Below are 21,295 nucleotides of genomic sequence, written 5' to 3' on the forward strand. Positions count from 1 at the left end.
GTTTAGACGGAACGATCAAATAATTGGGAATCCGATTTTCTTCCTACTCTTAATAATTTAATGCCCTGGGCCTTAACAAGGATTAAAAAAATAGATATTTTTAACTCTTACATGTATGTAGGTTGGAAAAGGACCTCTTGCTTACCCGACGCCGCCGACAATCTTGTAGTGCCAGCTTCTCTCGGCTCGGCTTATCTTAAGCCGTTCGCAAAGCAGCTAACGTTCAAATAATCAAGTCTTCTGTTTATATTAATAACCAGTACAGGTTTTAACCATTATTAATAAAAACGCGTTTAAAACTCAAAGATACAGAAAAAACAGAAAAAGCAAACTTCAAACATTTTTGTTTAAAATACGTTCTATTTTATAGCGTTTTTTAAGACTTCATTTTTTAACATAATATTTACTCAATTGACCATATATCTTTCTCCCGAATTTTGATCGACCTAATTCTTTCAATAACTTGAAGCTAATGAACGGACTATATTCTCATGATATTACATTCAACTCAAATTCAATAGACGGACCCTGAAATTGAACTATAAACTGAAGTATTTACTGAAAAAATATTTATAAAGTGATAATTCCTAACTCTAACTGAATATATACCACTTCGAGAGTGTGTTGACTATGTTGACAACAATGAACTATGCCATAGCCTAGTCACATTACTCAATAAGACTTTGGGTATTTATGATGTATAAATTTAGAATTGGTGTTGGATGATATTCAATGATATATCTTGAAACTTATAATGAGACATGGGATATAAGCATTAATGTTAGATATTGTATTTGTTTTGAACACTAGATTCAAAAATTCATGTAATAATTCCTTAATTTATATAAGTATATTGCCCTTTTTTTAGTCCCGTTTATTTGAAATCTACATGTTTAAAACTCGTACCGACCATTTTTTTTTTTTACCATTTATTTGACCATATCATTTAAAAGCCTTTGTTGTTTACAACTCGTACCGTCCGTTTCCATTCTTTTGTTGTTCCCTTTTTGCTAACTATAGTTTTAACCCATGATTTTACATATTTGTATGTATCCCCTTATACATTTTTATTTTATGTTTTACATGCTCCTCTTCCAATATTTTTTTTTTTTGGGTAGAACAAGCATATTATGTTGCACACTTACATAATTTAATATCTTTTTCAAAGCAATAGATAAAAGACATTGCTAATGACACCATAGTTGGAAAACTAGGGTTTCCCATGCAGCTCGCCCTTTTCAAAACCTGGTGAGTCAAACTTCATCAGGGTAAGTCATGTTATCTTGTTATTTTTTTGTTATCTTTCTTTCTTTTCGTTCTTTTTAGACGATGATAAAAAATATATATATATATATATATATAGCATTCATCTTTATGCATTTGTAGTAAAAGAGGTTCCTATAATGAGGGTGACTCAATGGCATAATGACTCGACATGAAGAGGAGATCTTCCCACCCCACCTTTAACTTTTATTCTAATTATAATTAAAATTACTTATAGAAAAGATGGAGAGAGTTACGTTTTTAAGATTCAAAAGAGGTGTGATGTCAATAATTGTACATTTTTGTGTGCCGGGGATGATGGGCTAGTACATTTTAGCAAGGGGAAGAAATGTATGGAAAACACAAAGCTATTTGAATAGTCTTAACTCAGTTGATGCTATGATTCAACTCAATAAATTTAATCGGGGAAATAACTGTCACGCTAATGTACAGATTCTTATGCATGCCCTCTCACATCTCATCCATGTATCTCACACTCCCTGATCTCAGTAACCTCTTCGTATTGAATGATTCAATTTTGCACGAGCTTATTAGTGGGAAATTGCACTTTAACATAGTAACGATCCCTCTCCCTAAATAATTATACAAAATGTGGATGCCGACTGAATACTATAATCATGGCAATTCAACAAGTGCTTTGGATATTACTTGAACCTACAATGATGGATCAATCAACAACCTTTTCTTTTAAATTCCCTAGTTCATAGTTACAAATTGTGCACTCATATATCTATCTTTTCTTCTTCAAGAATCTATAAGATTGGCCATATGACAAAATATGAACCTACTTAACCCTTTTATTGTCCTAATAAATTATGATAAGAAAGAAAAAAAAAATTATGATAGATATATTTCGTTCCATGAAGTTGTTCCCCCACTAATCCAATTGCTCAAAACACTATAATCTGTTTCCACAAAAGGGCATTATTTGAAATTGATTATGAAGAGAGTCAAGGGCAAGGTCTTTTTGATAATAATGTTACATTTACGTAGGTAGTGTAAGTTTTATATTACTAAATTGAATTCATCTCCACACACCCCATCCCCCCAAAAAGGATAAGGAAAAAAAAAAAAAGAAAAGAAGAAAGTAAGCGGTTCACTTGAACATCCTAATTGAGAAATAATCACAAATATAATAAACCTTTAAAGGAACACACTTATAAGAAAGGCTTATGGATAATTAGTTCATAATATGAAATTAACTTTTGTCTAAAATTCATTGGACCATCAATTATGAATGAGGAAACACATGGAATGTGTATGTGTCCATGTGATCATCAAATCATAAAGAATGAGAAGAATGAGAGACAAAGGAAGCTAACATGGGGATGGTGGTGATGGTTTTTCTTACAAACCATTTATATTATTGTTTCTTATAACTACTGTAATTATTGGTATCTCTGAACTTTAATTATTATGTAAATTATAATGCCTAGTATTTAACTAGTGGCATATCAACCAAGAATGATATTAGTATTATTGATTTTAGTTGGATCAATAAAAGGTACAGTGAAGTGGAAAAAGTATTCTTGCAACCAAACATAGCAAAATTTCCAAACCAAACAGGATCGATTAGGGCATTGGTTCGCTTTTTGATCGGTTTCATCGGTCAACCGATTTGATTGATTTTAACACCCCAAGCCTTCGCTCCACTAAACCAAATGGCTTTTGTTGAGTGCTTAAGGAAACTATACCTAAAGAAATAATGCTTAAGGAAACTAATTCCCCCTTGCGACCACAATTTGTAAACCAACATAATGAGCCATGAGATTAACGAATTATTTTCAGCTAAGCCAACTGAACTTAGCCGACTCTCTCTCTCTCTCTCTCTCTCCAAGAAGCAAGCTTGAGCTGGCAGAGGCACCCAAACACAAAGACTTCTAAGATATATAATATTGGATAAACCAAATGAAGTTGATGATGATACTAATTAATTTAAATATTGTGCCTGGATCATGAACAATCCCTTATTCTTCTTGACCATACCAAAGTTTTGAGTATGGTTCTAAAACTTGGATCGGATTAGTTAGTACTGGTTGGATCAGAATGGTATTAACCTTGATATTAAAAAGAAAAAAAAATGGTAAATTTGTGTGATACGATTCAATTTAGGTTAATTCAAATTCCAAGATGTTATCTGCCTTGATCCATCCATGACTGTTCCAGAGTTTTAGAACCTTGGTTTTAAATATTGTAGCAGTGTTTGTTCAGTATAAATTTATGTAATTTTTTAAATTAAAATCAAAGGCAAAACCATCTAATACGGACCATTGTATACCAAAAACAATGCAAATAGGAACCCAAAATTTGAAACCAGGATTCAGCTCTTCTTTTGAGTGCCCAACACCCAAATTTTTCCATAATTACCTTGGTGAGCACCATGTGTCAAGGTAAAAATCCAACACTTTAAAAGGAGGCATGATGAACAAGGCGTTGACAAAGGTGCAAAAAGTGAAGCGTTGGGAATGGTTGGATCTTTACCTGGATATGTGGCGCTCGCCCACGTAGCTATGGGTAAAATCTGGGTGATGAATACTCAAGATAGGAGCCGAATCCTTAAAACCATACCCATGACACATTATTCAAGAGGTTAATTTTGTTTAAGCAATGTGTTAAACTCTAACAAAGTCTCTCTTTCTCTCTCTCTCACTCGCTTTGAGCTGGCCATTGACCATAGTCAACGCAATGTGCTTTGCCTGCTCTTCAGGACTATGGATAATAAATTATTTTATTGTGTAAGAACTCTTTAAAGTGTACATTATTCGTTTTGGATTCTTGCGTACATGCCACGTGACAAATTCAAGAGGCAAGGAGCCAATCGCATCGCAACAACAAAAGTAACCTTTTGATTATTGTACAGAAATTATTGATATAGCATTTTTTTTATGAATATATATTTTTTTAAACTATACCCAGGGTATTCGGATCTTTGATCTGACTAGTCCCTGGGACGCTTACATATGACTGGGTCATGGGTCAGTCCGAGATAGAAACTCTCATGCGGTGGCTCTAAGAAGTTGGGTGCAACACGAATGTTTGATCACGAGACCTTGCTTCAAGCGGAATACCATGTCCCTTCCAAGTCAACTGTATTAACCGCTTAGGGTTCTAAGAATATGATTTATATCAAAATGGAATTAGAATCTTATTCTTGATTCTTGTCTATTATTGTTTCTAAATATTGTCTTATTTCTAGGGTTCATGTTGATGGATTTTCAATTGATTATGTCATATTAATCAATATGTATCAATATCTTCAAAAAATCAATGATATCGACTAATACATTGTTTTTTTTTTTTAAATCTTGAATTAATACAACCTAATATCCTCTGTAGTGAGTGATAAGGTGCAATAATCATCAAATGACTGAAAGCATTTGAGCATACACCCTGAGGGACTCTCAGTCATCCATTATTTACTATATCAATACAACGACTTTAAATGATTTCCACACAATATCTAAAAGAAGAGTGTCAATTTCAAGCCTGCAATGGTAGGCACAACCTACCCTGATCCGAAAAATAGATGGGTGGATGTTGGTTGTCAAGTGTGTGAAGTGTGAACATTGGATGGAAGTGGGGCCCAAGAAAAAAAACTTGTAGCCAGCTGTCAAAGGGTATTTGAGTGAAAATAAAAATCAGAGCTGGAGTATTCGATTTTTTATAATAGTTCGTTCAATGAAGTTGATGTCTCAACGGTTTAATAATTGAAAGTGAAAGTTCAATCACATCGTTTTCTTATACATAAAAGGCATTTCATCAATAATCCTCGTTTGTTTGTTCGTTTTGTTTATTCCTTTGTTAGTTAAAGTGTTATTTCCTTCACGTTTTCTTAACCATTCATGAGAGAAAATGTTCGAAACCATCTTCTCTAACCCAAAATACACTAGTGGGGAAGACTGTTCACTGTCATTGAATCTGACAGCCTAACAGACAATTACCGAAAGCCACATCACTATTAGTTTATTTATTTATTTATTTATCGTTATTATTATTTTATTTTATTTTATTTTATTTTTTTATATTTGGTGTGGTTGATGAAAAAGTAGTGAGGATAGTTAGACCGAAGAGGTTGATCCATGGCAAAATTGTGTTTTTAAAACTACCTACAAACACGTTTCCCTTTTTTCATTGAGTGAAAAAAGTGACATTTAACAAAAAAAATTTAATTAATGAAATAGAAACTTTTGGCCCAATGATCAAATATTGATGTTTAATTAAAAAAGAATGAATTAGTCCCACAACTTATATGTATAATTAATAAAAATTGTGTTGCTTGTTTTGTTTTGTTTTTTTTAATCCATTATTGAAATATTTGATCATATTTTTTAATTGTTCTATTGCTTAGCTAATACAAATATTTATTTGTTCCATTTTGTTTATATCCTCAGTATCATAGTTTTAAAAATCGGATGTTGAATCGACTTAATATCGATGGAGGAAGATTATGATTGAAACCAATTACATGAACGCACTAAGCAGGCCCAAGTTAGGGCGAGATGGCCAAGCCTGATTGATTCATGGTCTATTCGAATTATATTGACAAAGGCCGTTGGTTCTGAGTCTAAAATCCTTATTAAACTAGTCTTCTTTAAAATTAGGTTAGTTTTTTAATAAAGAGTTGGATTTTTTTTTCTCGTGAATTGGAGGGGGATTCAACTTATTAAACTAGTCTTCTTTAAAATTAGGTTAGTATAGATTACGATATTATTATTATTTTTTTTATCGTGAAAAATAAATTCAGGTATCAACATTCATCTTGTAAATCCAAGTCCAAACAAGATTTAGGCATATCAATGTGATTTGTCAATTCAAATAAATAAAATCAAAATTGTTGGATACTTTCTTTCTGGTTGTAAATAGTTCTTCATTGAATCCTATAAGTAATAAACCACAACATATGAAAACATTAGGAAAGTAAGAAATACGAAGACATTTAAGAAAAGCTACCAAACGCAGCTTGACTTGAGTAATAAGTTGCAACTACCGTCATAAGTCAACCTTTTAAAATAACAACAATGGGATATTCTGGTATTTATTTGTTCAAGTATGGGTGTTATATATATATACACACATGTGAGACATGGTTGATGGGAATGTTAACTCCTAGAGAAACTGCACAGATAATTTATTTTAGTTATTTAGTATTTAAAGTATTTATTTTCAAATAACGCAAGATTTTTTAATTATGGATAGCTTTTTATTTATTTTTCTATCAGTTATGGACAAAATTGACAAGACCAGTTCCTATCAAGACATGATTACAAAATGGAGACATATTTTTCCTGATAATTTCAGTTCAGAGAAGGCCTCACAACCACCAAATTGTCCCCAACTTAATTGGAATAGTAGCTAAATTCCAGCCATTGCCTTTTCAGAAAGAGAAAGGAAGATCAAAGCATGGTAGGAAGAAATGAAAAGGAAAGTGAATTGGAACTTAGATGTTGCCAAAGGCCCTGGCCTTCTTCTCATAGTTTACTTTTCTGAAATGATTCTCATAGTTATGATGAAGAGGTATGACCTCAATGATTTTCTTAGCATGATAAGATGACTTTTAATTATATAATTTGAACGCAATAAGAGATTAGAGGGCAAAGATTGATGTAGTCGACCCCATTTAATTGAGATAAAGCTGAGCCAATTTGAATAGAATATAAACAAACTTGAAAAACATGAGCATAGAATTAATTAGAATCGCTTATGCCATAAATCAAAACACTTGAGGTCACAGCATTACCATTTTTTTTAGCAATTGAATGGCTTCTTTCGATTGGCTAGAATAGCTTAGGTAATGAATCTAAGAGCCGAAAGTGACAAAATCAGGCTTTAGTCCTATTTGAAGTATCAATTCAAACAACTTATGTGCTTCAACCGTCCTTCCATCCTTGCAAAGACCATCAATTAAAATGTTGAAAGTCATGATTAGAAGACATTAGAAGAGACTCTTAGTCCCAACATTTATTTTAGCAACCTTGTGGGTTTATATCTACCCTCGAGTTCCATCACCCTAAGCATTTTAAGAGCCTCACAAGTGTTTTCCTGTCTTGTGGAGCCCATTGATTATGGTTCCATACGTGATTTGATTATAAGAATACCCTTCCTTGAGTATCTTGTGGAACAACTCTTTGGCCTAACTTTATCCAGTAGTGTTTGCATTGGCAAGTGTCCCATATAGTTGATTGAAAGCAACAATTTTTGGAAAATATTGTGATTGAACCAAGTAGTGGTAACGGCGAAATGCTTCTTCAACACTAAAGGAGGTGTCTATACGTGACTTGCATCCATCATCTATGGATTTTGAATTTAATGAGAGCATTCCACAGTTCTCCACATCCCTTTCACTTAGTCTCTACCTAACAACGCATGTCTTGCGTTCTACACAAAATTCATATCGCATGTGTATCACATGGGATATTATGTTACGATACTGGTCAAACTCCTATTGTTAATGTGTTCCTCCAACCTTTCTATATATAATCCAAGTTTATTTGTAAACCTTAACCGATTAGGGCTATATCTCTCTCTCTCTCTCTATATATATATATATATATGTTCTCAATAAATGTAATACCAAGGAAGAGTGGATTCTTTACTACCAACACTTCCCGCCTAGGGAACTTGGGTACCCTAAGTGCTCTATCTGCGGAGAGAAACTGATTTGCCCATATATTAGCCATCATGTCTCTCCAGTCTCCCCTTCCCGCCTTGGCGTGGTTTTAGGAATTGGTCTTTTACTAAAAAAAAAAAGAATTGACATTTATCCGTATCAGTTCCGAAATTGAAACAGATACCACACCGATATATTGTATGTTGTTTGCCCTAAAAAATACCGATATGTGAAACGCTTACCATAAAGTATTTAACGTTTAACCCCTCGCTCTGTGTTTAGCATCTTCCTCGTTCAATTTGAAATTGTTCTCAATGGGTTACAGCAAGTCGAAGCGATTCAGAAACAACAACTCCCATCGGGGTCAGTCCAGCCGTAGCCGAGAAAGTTCACGGTAATTCCTTAAAGCAAAACCTTTGTTATCTTCTGCAGTTAATTATGAGCAGTTGGTACATCACAACCACCCTTAACTTGCATGAACAAGAATCTTGTGGTTTAGATAACGATTTGAGTTCCAATTTTTATTGGTGTGATTACAAGTTTCTTTTATTTGATTCCAAGTTTGTTAAGTGAGGTTTAACATCAGTCAAGGTATCAAAATTTCTATTAATATCGCTACTCATGTGCCTGCAAGTAAATTTTTTTTGTGTAGGTCTTGTTAATACGGTTGTTATTGCCCTTATACAGTGAATACTATAATGATGAATCTCTCCCAACAGCTCAAGGTATCACCTACCCCACCTTTTTTTTTTTTTTTATGTGTTGTCTACTTGTGTATCTTCAACATCTTACTTTGATTTCATAGTTGGTTTGTTATTATTTGCTTCGCTCTTATGTTCAATGTGGAGTTAACCCACTTCATTTATGAACCAGAAAAATTTCTATATAAAATATCTTTTGAATTTGGTTTGAAGTGATTTTCGGCACAGTAGACCAGCATAGCGGGTTAGATTAAGGACAAAAATGGGTCCAGTACGTTGGAAGTTTAATTGAGTTTCTGAGGCTGAGAACTGGTGGCCGTTTTCCATGAGGAAATCAGGGTATTGGGATGTTTAGTGGCTGCAGGTATCTAGGGTTGGTGGCAGTCGGCTGACAGGGGTGAGTGCAAGGGTTGAAAATGGTGGCGAAGGTAATGGATTGGATGGTATATATTCAGAAATGCTGATCACCTCCAGATTGTATTAGCACATCTAGAAAGTAAAATAAAAAGGAAATACAGAACAAGAGATGGAGAAGTTCAGCAATGCATTGGCTGTTTAATTGAGTCCTATACCATATATCCACATGGCCAGAGGGAGTTTCAATTACATGTATGCAGTCTCTTTGAGACCTATAAAATGATAGGTTGTGCTTGGACTCAAATAACTCCTATTAAAACCATGGCTCAAATAACCGCTCAAATACCATCGGAAATTAACTTATTACATGCTTGATACCCATAAAACCCCAAAGGACAAACCCATTAGCATTATGCCACCAATTTAAGTAATAATGAACTTTTTTCTTTTTTCGTGAAACTAATAATGAACTTCTGTTGCTAAACAAAAATAAATATCTCCTGTAGATACTGGCTGGTTTAAAACCTGCTGTGACAACAAACTGAACTTACTGAGCAGTAGGCCCTATCAAAGGACGGATATAAAATTTGACTTGAGTCCCATCAGTGGGCCCTATAATCCATAAACACCCCAAAAGCTTGCAGAAACTTGTCCAGAAAGTGCAAGCTTGCTTCTTTGATTTGTTTCCACTCGTCCTCCTTGCATCCTTGGATCTCCACCATGAATCTTTTCAAGGAGTTTTGTGTCGATTACAAATTACAATAACCTTCCCATTTTCTGTGTGTTTCCTAATGGATCAGTCAGATTATCTAAGCATTTCCTGATGAATGAATCAAAGTATCAAACCATCTCAATATTTCTCAATGGATGATTCAACAATCTTCAATCAGTCCAGATTCCACAGGATCCTTCATTGGCAGCCGGTTTGCAACATTCCATTAGGATTTCTTTCCAACAATGAGGAGCACAAGAGACAACAGCTAAACCTTTTTCTTTTATTAAAAGATAATCAAATATCCAATAGCTAAGATACACTGCTTGTCTATGTTTTTGTATAATTTTCTTATCTAAACACTAAAAACCATTCTAGAAGATTTTACTTAACGTTGATATCTTCCCTAGCAGTTAATTTCATAAAAATAGCAAAAGAATTTCTAAGATGCCTATACTAATTTCTAGGGAATCTTTAGCTCTTGAGTATAACCAAAACAAAGCCTGTAGAAGTACCTAAAAAAATTGCTAAATCAACACTTAATATCTTTTCATGTAGCGAAAAAATGTGAACGGTAGGGGTGGGGGGGAACAGAAACCAGTAACTATTTGTACCATAATAACCACCAGCTATAAAATGATTTAAGATATGCATTCAAGTTTCATATATTTGTCAGGCTGCCAGCTTTGCTCATTGTTTATTTTTTGCTTCTTTTTTTTCCTCCTAGAATTTGCTAAGATGATTGTCTTACAAGTTTTCTCAACAGATGCAACAAATGAAGAAGAACCTCCCGTTCCTAAAGTTCAGCTTGCTATGTGGGTATGTTCTATACATCTGAATGGATGATATATATCAAGTAGAACTCTTTGACTGGCATGTCTATATTTTCCACTGAGCTAGTTCAATATCCCTACCATAGTCCTTGTTGACCTTGTGGTCATATCGACCTGCCAGCTGTTGTCCTTGATATAGCTAAGAATCATGATATCAACAAATCTTAAACTTCTTCATCTTCTGATTTCCATGGCATGAAAAAGTCTAAAGAAGTCCAGCTAGTGATTTTGCATCTTATCAATTTGAACACAAATTCCATCCAAACCAACAGGTGGGCAATTGATTGGACAATTTTGAATTATCCTTCCAATGGAAGAGTGCCAGGTGCCATGTATTCATTAGGGACGTGAGACTGTTAGGGAACATTTTTTATTCTTGAAACTGTCCTATCTTTCAAGTAAGTCAATGCAACATGAAATAAAGGATATGAACTGATAACATGGTCTTGATTCAGGATTTCGGACAATGTGATGCGAAAAGATGCACGGGGCGCAAGCTTTCACGATTTGGGTTGCTGAAAGAAAGTACCTGATCTGATATGGTGTTACCTAATATGTTTAGCTTGATGGATAAGTTTGATTCCCTTGTTGTTATCATTCTGCTTGCTACTTTATCTTCTGTCTATTAGTGCTAATTAACTCGAGAACATTCTTAAATAACTATGCATTCTTTGGGAGCATTTTACCTGCGTGCAAGCTTAAAGAACATATACATATCCTATGGACAGTCTGATACGCATCTCGTTTTACCTACTCTGTATGTTTTTAACCGGGAAACTGAGAGTTTCCTTAGTATCAATAGAATCAGTTAAGTATGATGTTAGTAATAATGTTCATTACTCAAGTAGAATATCCAAGTAAGATGGCTCAAAAGCACCTGTTACTTTTTGAGGTTTTTTCTTGCGTTCATCCATTCCTTACCCTTTACTGTGACCTTTGATATTAAAAAAAAAAAAAATGCAAAACCCATTGCGGTTTGGTAGAAGTTGGTGCTGCTAATTTGAAGAAATGTCCTGTATAAGTTTGATTGCATTTCATTGAATCTCATATTATCTCTGTTTTTGCTCAAGAAAAGTAGTTTATAGTTGCATCTAATTGGACTTTGTATCCATAAAATGATGCATACAAACCGAATCTGGATTAACCATATTTCCCTTAGGTGAGTTTTTAAGGCACTATGGTAGCCGCCAAGCTGAGCTGTTTCTAGCTAGTTATCAGACTTAATAATAATGTTATTTGTTCATTCATTTTTTTTGGTAGCGCTGGTGACTAAAAAAATATTGATCATGCAGGAATTGCGTATGAATAATGGCTTTGGGGGCATTGTTTTGAGGTATATCACCATATCTGACAGATTCCAGTGAAACCTTTACGGTTATGATTTCGTATTCCAGCTCTGTTGCATATGTTTTTATAAGATTTTGTGATGCATTATGAGTAATGGTTTTGGGGCATTGTTTTGAGTTAATTGATGGATCTCAGCCAGATTGTTATGCTTGTGATTTGGTAGCGTTTAAGCCAATTTTTTTTCATATGTTCTGAATAAATTTCAGTATGAGGAAACAAATTATCATTGGACTCATAGTTACATATATGGGTGTGAAACGAGACCTGTTGCATTTTTTTCTGGTTTCTGGAATGTTTGTCTTTGGAATGCAACTCCAGCAATTCTAGCCATTAAAAGCTTACCAGTATCTCTCTTTAACAAGGTCTTTTGTGATTGATTACCTTCTCTCTAATCCCTTTCAACCTTGTATAGGTTCTTTGAAATTCAATTGCATTAAGATGAAGATAAGTTCCAATTTTAACATTCTTTCTTTAAAACTCGCTATTTATGTAAAGGCTTCTTACTGAAATTCTTTGTGGAAATGATGTAACAGTTGAGTCTATTATAGCATGTAATATTCAGGTATATTTACGTCCTTACCTTGAGTGCTCATCAATTTGGAACTCAGATCATGCAATAAGTGCAATAATATGTTTGGTACTTTTGTGTAGGGTTCATTTATTTGGTGATCCTAACCATCTGAACATTAAAACATATGTATGAATTTTCTGTTTCTTGAACCAAATCAGAGAACCAAGCAACTTCTTTTGGAATATTACTAAGCCTCCCTTAATATATTAGCCTCATTAAAAAGTGAACGATGATGCCAGTATACCCACAAACTAGTTATCCATGTTATATCATCATCTAGAAGTTACTGTGCCCTTTTCTGAAGGTGACATTCTTTGCTACTGCTTCTATCACTTGATACCAGCAATTACTGCAGCCATGTACGAGGCAGGTATTGGGGCGAGCATTTGCTTGTGTCATATCCAGGGTGGACTGTGTTTTGGGTATTCACAGTACCACAGGATGCTTCAGCATGTGTCTTATGCAGTGGATGGAATTATCCAATCATTGGTCTGTGCAGGAGGGTTGCTTGATACCCAGCCTGCCTGATATTCTTTTGAGACAATGCAACATGTTTCATTTAACTTTTCAAAATAATGTAACTTGTTGATTGTTGGATTCATCCAGTGGGTCTGTTTTCTGGGCTTGGAGATCTTGCATGTGGGACCCTTGTGAGATTGATGCGCATTCACACTATGCTTATGCAAAGACCCCTGCAATTTTATTGGCATATTTGTAGATTTGCGCTGTATTATTCTACTTACTTTTGTGTTGATTAATTATCACTGGAGTGCTGCCTTCCTTATGGTTTATGATGGAAAGATCAGTTTCAGTTTGTAAATTCTTTATTTTTGTTTTTGTCTCTTGCCAGTCCTGCCGGGAAGCAATGTGTCTCTAAGGAAGACCAACTCTTAATGAAGAGAAAAGGGCTGGCTGTGGTGGATTGCTCATGGGCACGCTTGAGTGATGTACCTTTTCAGAAGCTCCGCTGTGCTGCACCTCGTCTCTGTATAGAATCCTAACATTATACTTCAACGACTCTGTTATTTGTTTTGTATTTCTGTTACCAGATGTGTGGAATTTTTTTTTCTCTATTTATAGATACTTGGAACATATTACTGTCTGATGGGGCTTATGACGGTGTCATTTTCTCTGGATTTAGTCAAACGTGTTGTTAAATTTATTTCAATAAGAAAATGCAAATGTGTTGGGAATTTAGGATGAAACACGATTTTGCTCCATGCAGGGTCCCATCATTTTGGAAAATATTATCAGGATTTGTCATGTTATGCCTGTAATTATGTGGATAATCTAAGAAGAGCATGACATTTGAATATTTTCTTTAATAACCATAAGAAATGATAACTCAAATGGTTACTATCATCTAGTAAATTGACTGACCCTGGAGATCTCCCGAGTGGATGCGACAATTGCTAATGTTACGTCCCAGTCTGGTGGTTGCACACCTTTATCCAGAAATTCTGATGCCTGTGCCCTAATTGGATTTGATTATCCAAACTTCAGCTTTTGGTCTCTATGGAAGTACAAAACTCAGTAAACAATTAGTAATATCCATGAAATTATGAGAATCATAAAATTCAATAAAATCCATGGAAATGATAATATTTTCAGATGAAGCTTCAAGATATGCCACCTAGGAACCATAAAGGCAAGAGGACCAAATAATATGAAAATTAATACCTAATGAAATATGTCATTACTCACCAAGCACCATCCTACATAAATAAAGAATTCTGTAGCCTAAGTTATAGGTATCAGGCTCAACCTATCATTGACCCATTTTAGTGCTTGGGCTCTAGTTCAACTGGTTCGACTTTGAATGTGAGTCATGAAATAACCTAGAGGGGGGGGGTGAATACTAAATAGGTTATACTAGTGGAAATTTAAATCTTTTCGAAATAATATCCCCAAGTGTGATTGCAAATTAAAATGTTGCGGAATAAGTAAAATAAACACAATCACTCAACACCAAGATTTATAGTGGTTCGACTCAATCAGAGTCTAGTCCACTCCCTACAAGATCCTCTTGTAAGGTATTCCATTAGCTCTTCCCTTTTAGTACAGTAGGTAGGGAGAAAAACCTTTACACAATCTTTTAAGGATAAGAGAATCCGTACAATCCCCTTTGCAGGTAGAGAGACAGCTTGCAATCTCCTTTAAGGCAGAGAGACAGCTTATAATCTCCTTTAAGGTAGAGAGGCACCTTATACTCTTTTAAAGATAAGAGGATCCTTACAATCTCTTAAGGATGAGAGGGTCTTTACACAAGCCTAAGTACAGTTTAGACTTAATGTAAAATAGAAAATTGAGAAATGGCATAAAAGAGGATTACCTCCGGTGTGGTGCAAATGAAATATGCAATGATGATAGAATGAATGCTCCTTTTGAAGTCTTCTTGATGCTTGTAATGTAAATACCAAGATGTAAATGAAGACTTGTAGATAAGTTTAAGTTCTTCTTGAGTGGAAAATGAAGAACTTGAACTCAAGAGATGGTGTAGACCAATTCTCACTTCTGATGCTCAAATAATGCTCCTCCAAAATTGAGATTAATTGTTATTTAATTAAGAGCATCATAGGTATTTATAGGAGATGTTAGGTGGTCATTTTAGGCAACAAATCGGACTCTAACAGTCATATTCTGGGTCCACCGGTCGACCGCCATCGGTAGCCGGTCAACTGCCAAGAGCCATTGAGGTAAAATATAGCCGTTGGGGCACTTCCAGGAAGTCACCGGTCGATGTGAGGATTTTTCCTGTCGACTGGCTATGGTCTCGGACAGTGCCAGTCGACCGGGGCTTCTAGTCAGTCGACCGCCAACATGATAGATTCTGTTTTGACAGAAAGTTGTCATACTGACCAGTCGTTAGTGTTTTGATCATAAATTTTTGGTCCGACCTCGGATTGACCCGAAACCAGTTGCGTTGGAATCGTGACTCGATTTCCTACAACTTTCATGAAGGGTCCATCTCTTAATACCAACTCTAAGCTTAGCCAAAATGCCCTTGAGTCAAGTCATTGTGGTTTTCACAATATATTACTAGAACACATTTTTCTTAGTATGTTCCATACCGCTTAAGGACTTTCATACTTGCTCAGGGTATGTCCTAAGTTCATTCTTGTATGATGTTATGCAATGTATGAGGTGCGAGCATGTATATATATGGAAGTTTATAGATTACAAATGAACAACCATTCTATCCTAGAGGTCTTCTTTTCCACTTGAACCTTGAAGTCTTTATCTTCACTTAGATCTTCCATTTCTTGACACTTCTTCAATCAATTCATTTGTAAGTCCTTGTCTTAAGAGATGAGCTTCATGTCTTGATTTCTTGAAGCTTGATACCATCTGATACCTTCTTCAAGTATTGATACTAGCTTGTTGATACTCTTCATTTGATGACTACAATTTTCATTTCTTCATTTCATTCATCAAATTCGATCTTCGATGTGAAGTCTCTACAAAACAATACTTGAAGGCAAATTGTGAAATACCTTCATATGTTTGTTATCATCAAAACCAACTATAGGAGTGTGGGCATAACCCTAACAAGTCAATTCGGTCAAAACCCCAAGCTTTATGGAGAATGAGAAGACATTTGCAATCACGCGGCAGAATATTTTAGCAATTTCTGCATTGAAATCATCCTAGCTCATCATACTTTGGAATGTTTAGAATTGAAATACTGATGACATTACCAATGGTTTAATTCTCAGAAGGAAGAAACTAGGAATTGTCTCGGTGTCTAGGAGACCCAAGGCGTTGGAGGGGGCCTGGATGCAAGGCGACACAAACTAGATGCCTGGACGTTTAAGCGATGCCTTGACAGCTATGATATGGAAGGTGAAAGATCCCTGCCCCTGGATGGCTGTAACATGGCTTTTACTAGAACTGTTGGGACACTTTCAGGGGGATCTAAAGGAGGTTTTTGAAGATTTTTTTTAACAGTTATTTAGACTGGGAGGCCATGGGGCAACAACACTACAGTAATTTCTTTGATTCTCGATGGGGAATGAGTAAATTAAGGATTACAGACCAATCAGTTTGGCAATGCCAATAAGATCATCTCTTAAGGTTTTGGTTCACAAGGCACTGAGGGATTTAGAGAAACTTTCGTTGACAAACTGGAGTGCATGCATTGAGGTAAGGGTAGAGTATTATTCTATTGACAAGTATGTGTGGCAAATGAGACTCTAGATTCTCGTAGGTGAAGCATGCAAACTAGAATTGAGAAAGGTTACAGCCATGTCCAATGAGACTTTTAACAATCCATGTTGAGAAGAATGTGGTGGAATGACATGCATGGTCTAGGTCTTGTCCCAAGTATGACCTCTGATAGAGCCGACCAGAGGGCAAGGATCCATGTAGCTGATCCCATTAAGTTGGGATAACTCTGAGTTTGTTGTTGTTGAGAATAATGTGATGTTGCCATAAGTGGAGAAAATGCGGGAGGTATGCTAATCTTTTGGCTGGTTCTCCATTCTTCTGGCTGGAGACCTGGGTTGACAACGAAACACTTTTGACTGTTCTGGAGGTATCAGCCAAGAGGATCTATTAGCCCCTTTCACATTTCTCTTAGTACATGAGACCTCTACCTGAAAAGATCCTTACTTCATCCCTCCTATAGTTCGTAATATGGAAAGGAAGTATATATGTTATAATAATCAAATAGCATAATATTAGAACAAATCTAGATAAAATCCTGCCTGTTGACAACCCTAAATTTGCTGCTTATGTGCTTGTCTTTACATACCATCACAGGATCACTCGACTCCGCAGTCCATTTCTGGTACTTTCTATAAATTCTGTAGGAAATATTATTTGCTTGTTCATTCTGCTTGCATTGTAACAGTACCATGAAATTTAAGTTACCTTTAAGAATAATTTCACATTGTTTCTTTCTATGTTGGAGGCTTGGAGCTAGTACTTGATATAGACCATTTTGTGTTATTGTCTTATGTAAGAATGTTATTTTCTGCATTTAATTATTTTTCATAAATTTTAAGCAATAAATATCTGAAAGGTCAATATGAATTTCAGTACCATGGTTGGTGGCAGCAAATCCAGTAAATTATGGTCGTCCATGTGAGCTGTCTTGCGTGGAGGCACTATCAGCAGCTTTAATAATATGGTATCAAACTTATTTGTCGACTTTCCCCTATGATGCTATCATTTTATTCAAATCCCAGGTCGATTCAACTTGCTTGTCATCTTAAACTGCTTTTGGTCATGATCTGATTGTTTAGAGTTAGTTCTGTGGAAGATGATGTTTCCAGCGTTTCTACCTTGTATTCTTCCTTTGGTGCACAAATAGGAGGGATGGAAGCCACAATCAATAACTGCTAGTTTACCTTCTGGAATGATTGGATGGTGATAATCATCCATCTGTTGGTCTTGCAGAATATTCTTCTTGGGCAGATCTAGTGATAAGGAAGAAGGGGAATGCAATATGTATGGTAGTAGCTATGGCGTCCACAAGGGTTTAATGCATGAAGATTTTAGGACTGGAAAAATTCATGACATTTGGAATAGCTGTTTGCTATGGGATTTTCAATCTTTCCCATTTTCCATATGTACAAATTCAACTGTTCAGTGGTTCATAAGGGTTAACCGTTGTAAAAGGTGCCTGAGGATTCCACCATGAGGCTTGTCTTGATGTGATGCTTGAGGCCAAGGCCTTGAGGTTCAAGGTTTAAACCACATGCTGTGATGCTGGTTAATGTCACCTGGTCTGCCAGTACAATGAATGAATATATTCTGACTTCTTTGTTATAGATTAATTTGTTAAGTCCCTAGGGGAAAAAATAAATACTCTTACCTCATGGATAATATAGTTTTGTAACATTTCTTTCACATCTTCCAACAGTGGGGAAGAGGAAACAGCTAATCTGCTGCTGGACAAATTTAAGTGGGGTCATGCATTCTTATCTCTGAACAGGTATGTTGCATTTATTAATAGAAAAGAGTGCAATATATCTACTGTTTGAGTCTTTTAGATGGTAATAATTATCTATAAACAGAATATTCTGTATTTGGATACCTAGGATGAGGTGCAGACCAACAGCTCTTGGATCCTGCCAAGCTCATCTCTGGGGTAGAATGTTCCTTTTCTTGGATGGTTATCACCCCCTACCTGTGTGGATTTTCTGCTTTAATATTATGATTCCGCTCAGCTCAATATCCAATGGTTTTTCTCCAAATGGATCTAGAAGGTCTTTCAGTGAGTGGGATCCTTTGCACAGCCTCCATAATCCTCCTGCTCATGTTTCATGTTGCTGGACATTCAGTTTTATGGAAGGAAATTCTCAACTATGAGACTCAAAATATAATTCTTTTGTTTATTGCAATTCATGAATCCATGTGGGTAGCTTTTGCACTCTGTTTATTATCAGTCAGTACATTTTATCCATCCAGGCAACTGCTGAAGGCATATTCAGAATGCGCAAACAGTGCTGACATTATTTCTGTCCAAAATGCTTGGCTTTCTCAGAGCCCAAGAGTTCCACAACCTCCTTCAGAAGCAGATGGTAAGTCTTTAGCTGTCATGAAACATTTTTTTCATTTTCTTATATCACAATGATGTTCAATTTGGTAGTCATGCCACTTCAATTACCTACTGTCAAACTGACTGCAATGAATTGCTCACTGCAAGAATTTTAAAGATTGTGATTTATTTATGTTAGGTTCTGGAGCTGCGAAGGACGCCAGACAAATCAGTGGAGATGATGAGTCTGATTCCGACGATGGACTTCCACCACTTGAAGAGAATTTGAATCACTTGCACTTGGAGCAAAGTGAGGAAGAAAGTGAGTGAATGGAATTGACTTGAGGTCCAAGGCAACCACCCACCATTGTTTGATGGGTTACACAATGCGCCTATATAGTGCCAGAACATTTTAACCCAAAGGAAAAATAGTGCTAAAACATGTTCATCAGCTGGTACAGCACAGGAAGGGTGTCAACCAGTCGGTCAGTCAGGTAGGTTCAGTCAAGCCTAAGTGGTCCTAAAAATTTAAAACCATACACCGTTGTTGGGTGTTTAGTTAATTAGATCTCATAGGTCAGGCATGGACATGTTTATATTTGGTTGGTTGGTTACAAGTCTATATATAATCGGATTAATTGTCTTGTAAACGAGTTAATTGTACTAATCATGTTATAAAAGTCGGTCTCAGTTGGGTGCCAGTTGGGCTGTAAGTAAACGTCGAGAACGACTTAATAATAATCGATCTAGGGCCAACACCAAGCCGTTTACTATTCGATCAGTGGATTGTGAGCTTGAATCTGTAACCGGTGCGGGCCAACCATAAGCACAGGTTCATCAACTGGTAACCTATTATTTCAATGAAAAATTTCATCACACATTGACTCCGGGTTGAGTTCAATTTCTTTTTATTTATTTCGTGTCTATGGCCAACTGAATCGGATCACATTGAGATTAAATCATGAAACCCGGGTGAACATCAACCATTGTTCATGCTTAATGCTATGACATTTAGGGTTGACTTTTTTATTTTTTGTTTAGATGAATATATAATTTAAAATATTATGTACAGCCAGATTTTTTGAGGTTTTTTGAGGAGACCTCTCACTTTTTCCAATCTGGCTTGATATCATATGCTATCCTATTTTCCTTTTGATTTTTGTTTTTTGGGTGCAAGAACCAAAGACCCACAAGGGGCCGAACATGGGACCCAAGAGGGGTCAGAACAAGACCCACAAGGGATCAGTAAATGGGTCCATTGGACACTACTGACTACTACTACTATAACAAAAGGTGTGGAGTAGGAGGGTAGAACTATCAACCATCCTTAGACTTATGCTCGGTCGGATTGTCCAGCTGTCCGTCACTGAACTAGAAACTTATCCCCATATATTGATATTGTTTTAGTGATGTAAAAATTTGAAGATGTCATCGGAAGGCCATGCCTGATTCCCTTCCCTTTTTAGCTACTGTACAAGTTCCTTTGAATTTGTCCAAACTTCTATGGAGTGCTTTCCAATGGTATTGCCCACTGGATTCCAAGTTGCTTTAGTGTTCGGATCAACTGAACCAGATTATCTTCAAACGAAAACCCACATAATGAACCTGACCAACTTTCATACCTAATGCATTATTTAGGCAAATCGCTTATGTGATGATCTCAGGCCATTATTTGTTTAGGGTTGAAGTTACTTTAGAAAAAAAAATTTGAACTTGGACCATCATCCCTAGTATTCTGATTGACCCCTAAGGTTTCAACGTTAATCTCTTCTGACATATTAGATTCCCTATTACATGACTAAACTAAATTTTACCAAAAAATAGTAAACTGAACTACAATTATATAATAAATCCACCTCTCCTTCTTAATGTCTTGAAATGTATATCCATCTTTTTAACAATAGAACAAAAAATCAATAGTCCTTATTTCATTATTTAGGAAATTCTAGCCCTATATATGTGTATTGGTCCCCCTTTTTATTTATGTTTGGTTATCTAGTGAATAATATTAAATAAATTCAGGGAGGGGGATTGCTATTAGGCTGTGTGGCTCATGTACCTGTGTGGGGTCTAATGAGAGTGCAGTGGGAGCATCTTACAAGGGTGAGATATTTCATTTCACAAGGGGCAAGGTGGTCATTTTGCATTTTCTATGTCTGGGCATAGACATCATGCTCGCAACATTCTTTTCCCTTAAAAGAAAGCAAAAAAACTTTTAATTGGATCGCGATTTAAATTTGACACCCTTGGTTTTATGACTCATAGAAATCCCAACCACTATAACAACGGACATATGGTGGCTGGGAGGGGGTCCCATTGTTTCAGTGGTTGGGATCCCATGCATCCCAAGTAGGAGTGTCAAAACCTAGACCGAATCGATTCAATTTGAAGCTGATATG

At 35.8% G+C, this 21,295-nt stretch overlaps 1 protein-coding gene across 3 annotated transcripts; it reads left to right on the forward strand.

Annotated features, from left to right (window-relative positions):
- The first annotated feature begins 7,948 nt into the window (after positions 1-7,948).
- On the forward strand, positions 7,949-19,597 carry LOC122078166 (18S rRNA aminocarboxypropyltransferase-like). 3 transcript variants are annotated; one of them, XM_042644040.1, is made up of 10 exons: positions 7,949-8,285; positions 8,579-8,616; positions 10,416-10,480; positions 10,950-11,015; positions 11,787-11,827; positions 13,263-13,399; positions 17,471-17,543; positions 18,279-18,350; positions 18,827-18,939; positions 19,096-19,597. In XM_042644040.1, the coding sequence occupies exons 1-10, from the start codon at positions 8,206-8,208 to the stop codon at positions 19,224-19,226; spliced, it is 816 nt and encodes a 271-aa protein (XP_042499974.1). In that variant the 5' UTR covers positions 7,949-8,205; the 3' UTR covers positions 19,227-19,597. The 3 variants fall into 3 exon arrangements, with proteins under 3 accessions (XP_042499974.1, XP_042499972.1, XP_042499973.1); XM_042644038.1 differs by having other exon boundaries at positions 7,964-8,285; positions 17,453-17,543; XM_042644039.1 differs by having other exon boundaries at positions 7,978-8,285; positions 10,428-10,480; positions 17,453-17,543.
- The last annotated feature ends 1,698 nt before the right edge of the window (positions 19,598-21,295 follow it).

This window comes from Macadamia integrifolia, chromosome 5 (assembly GCF_013358625.1).
Source record: "Macadamia integrifolia cultivar HAES 741 chromosome 5, SCU_Mint_v3, whole genome shotgun sequence".
Classification (NCBI taxonomy): Eukaryota; Viridiplantae; Streptophyta; class Magnoliopsida; order Proteales; family Proteaceae; genus Macadamia; species Macadamia integrifolia.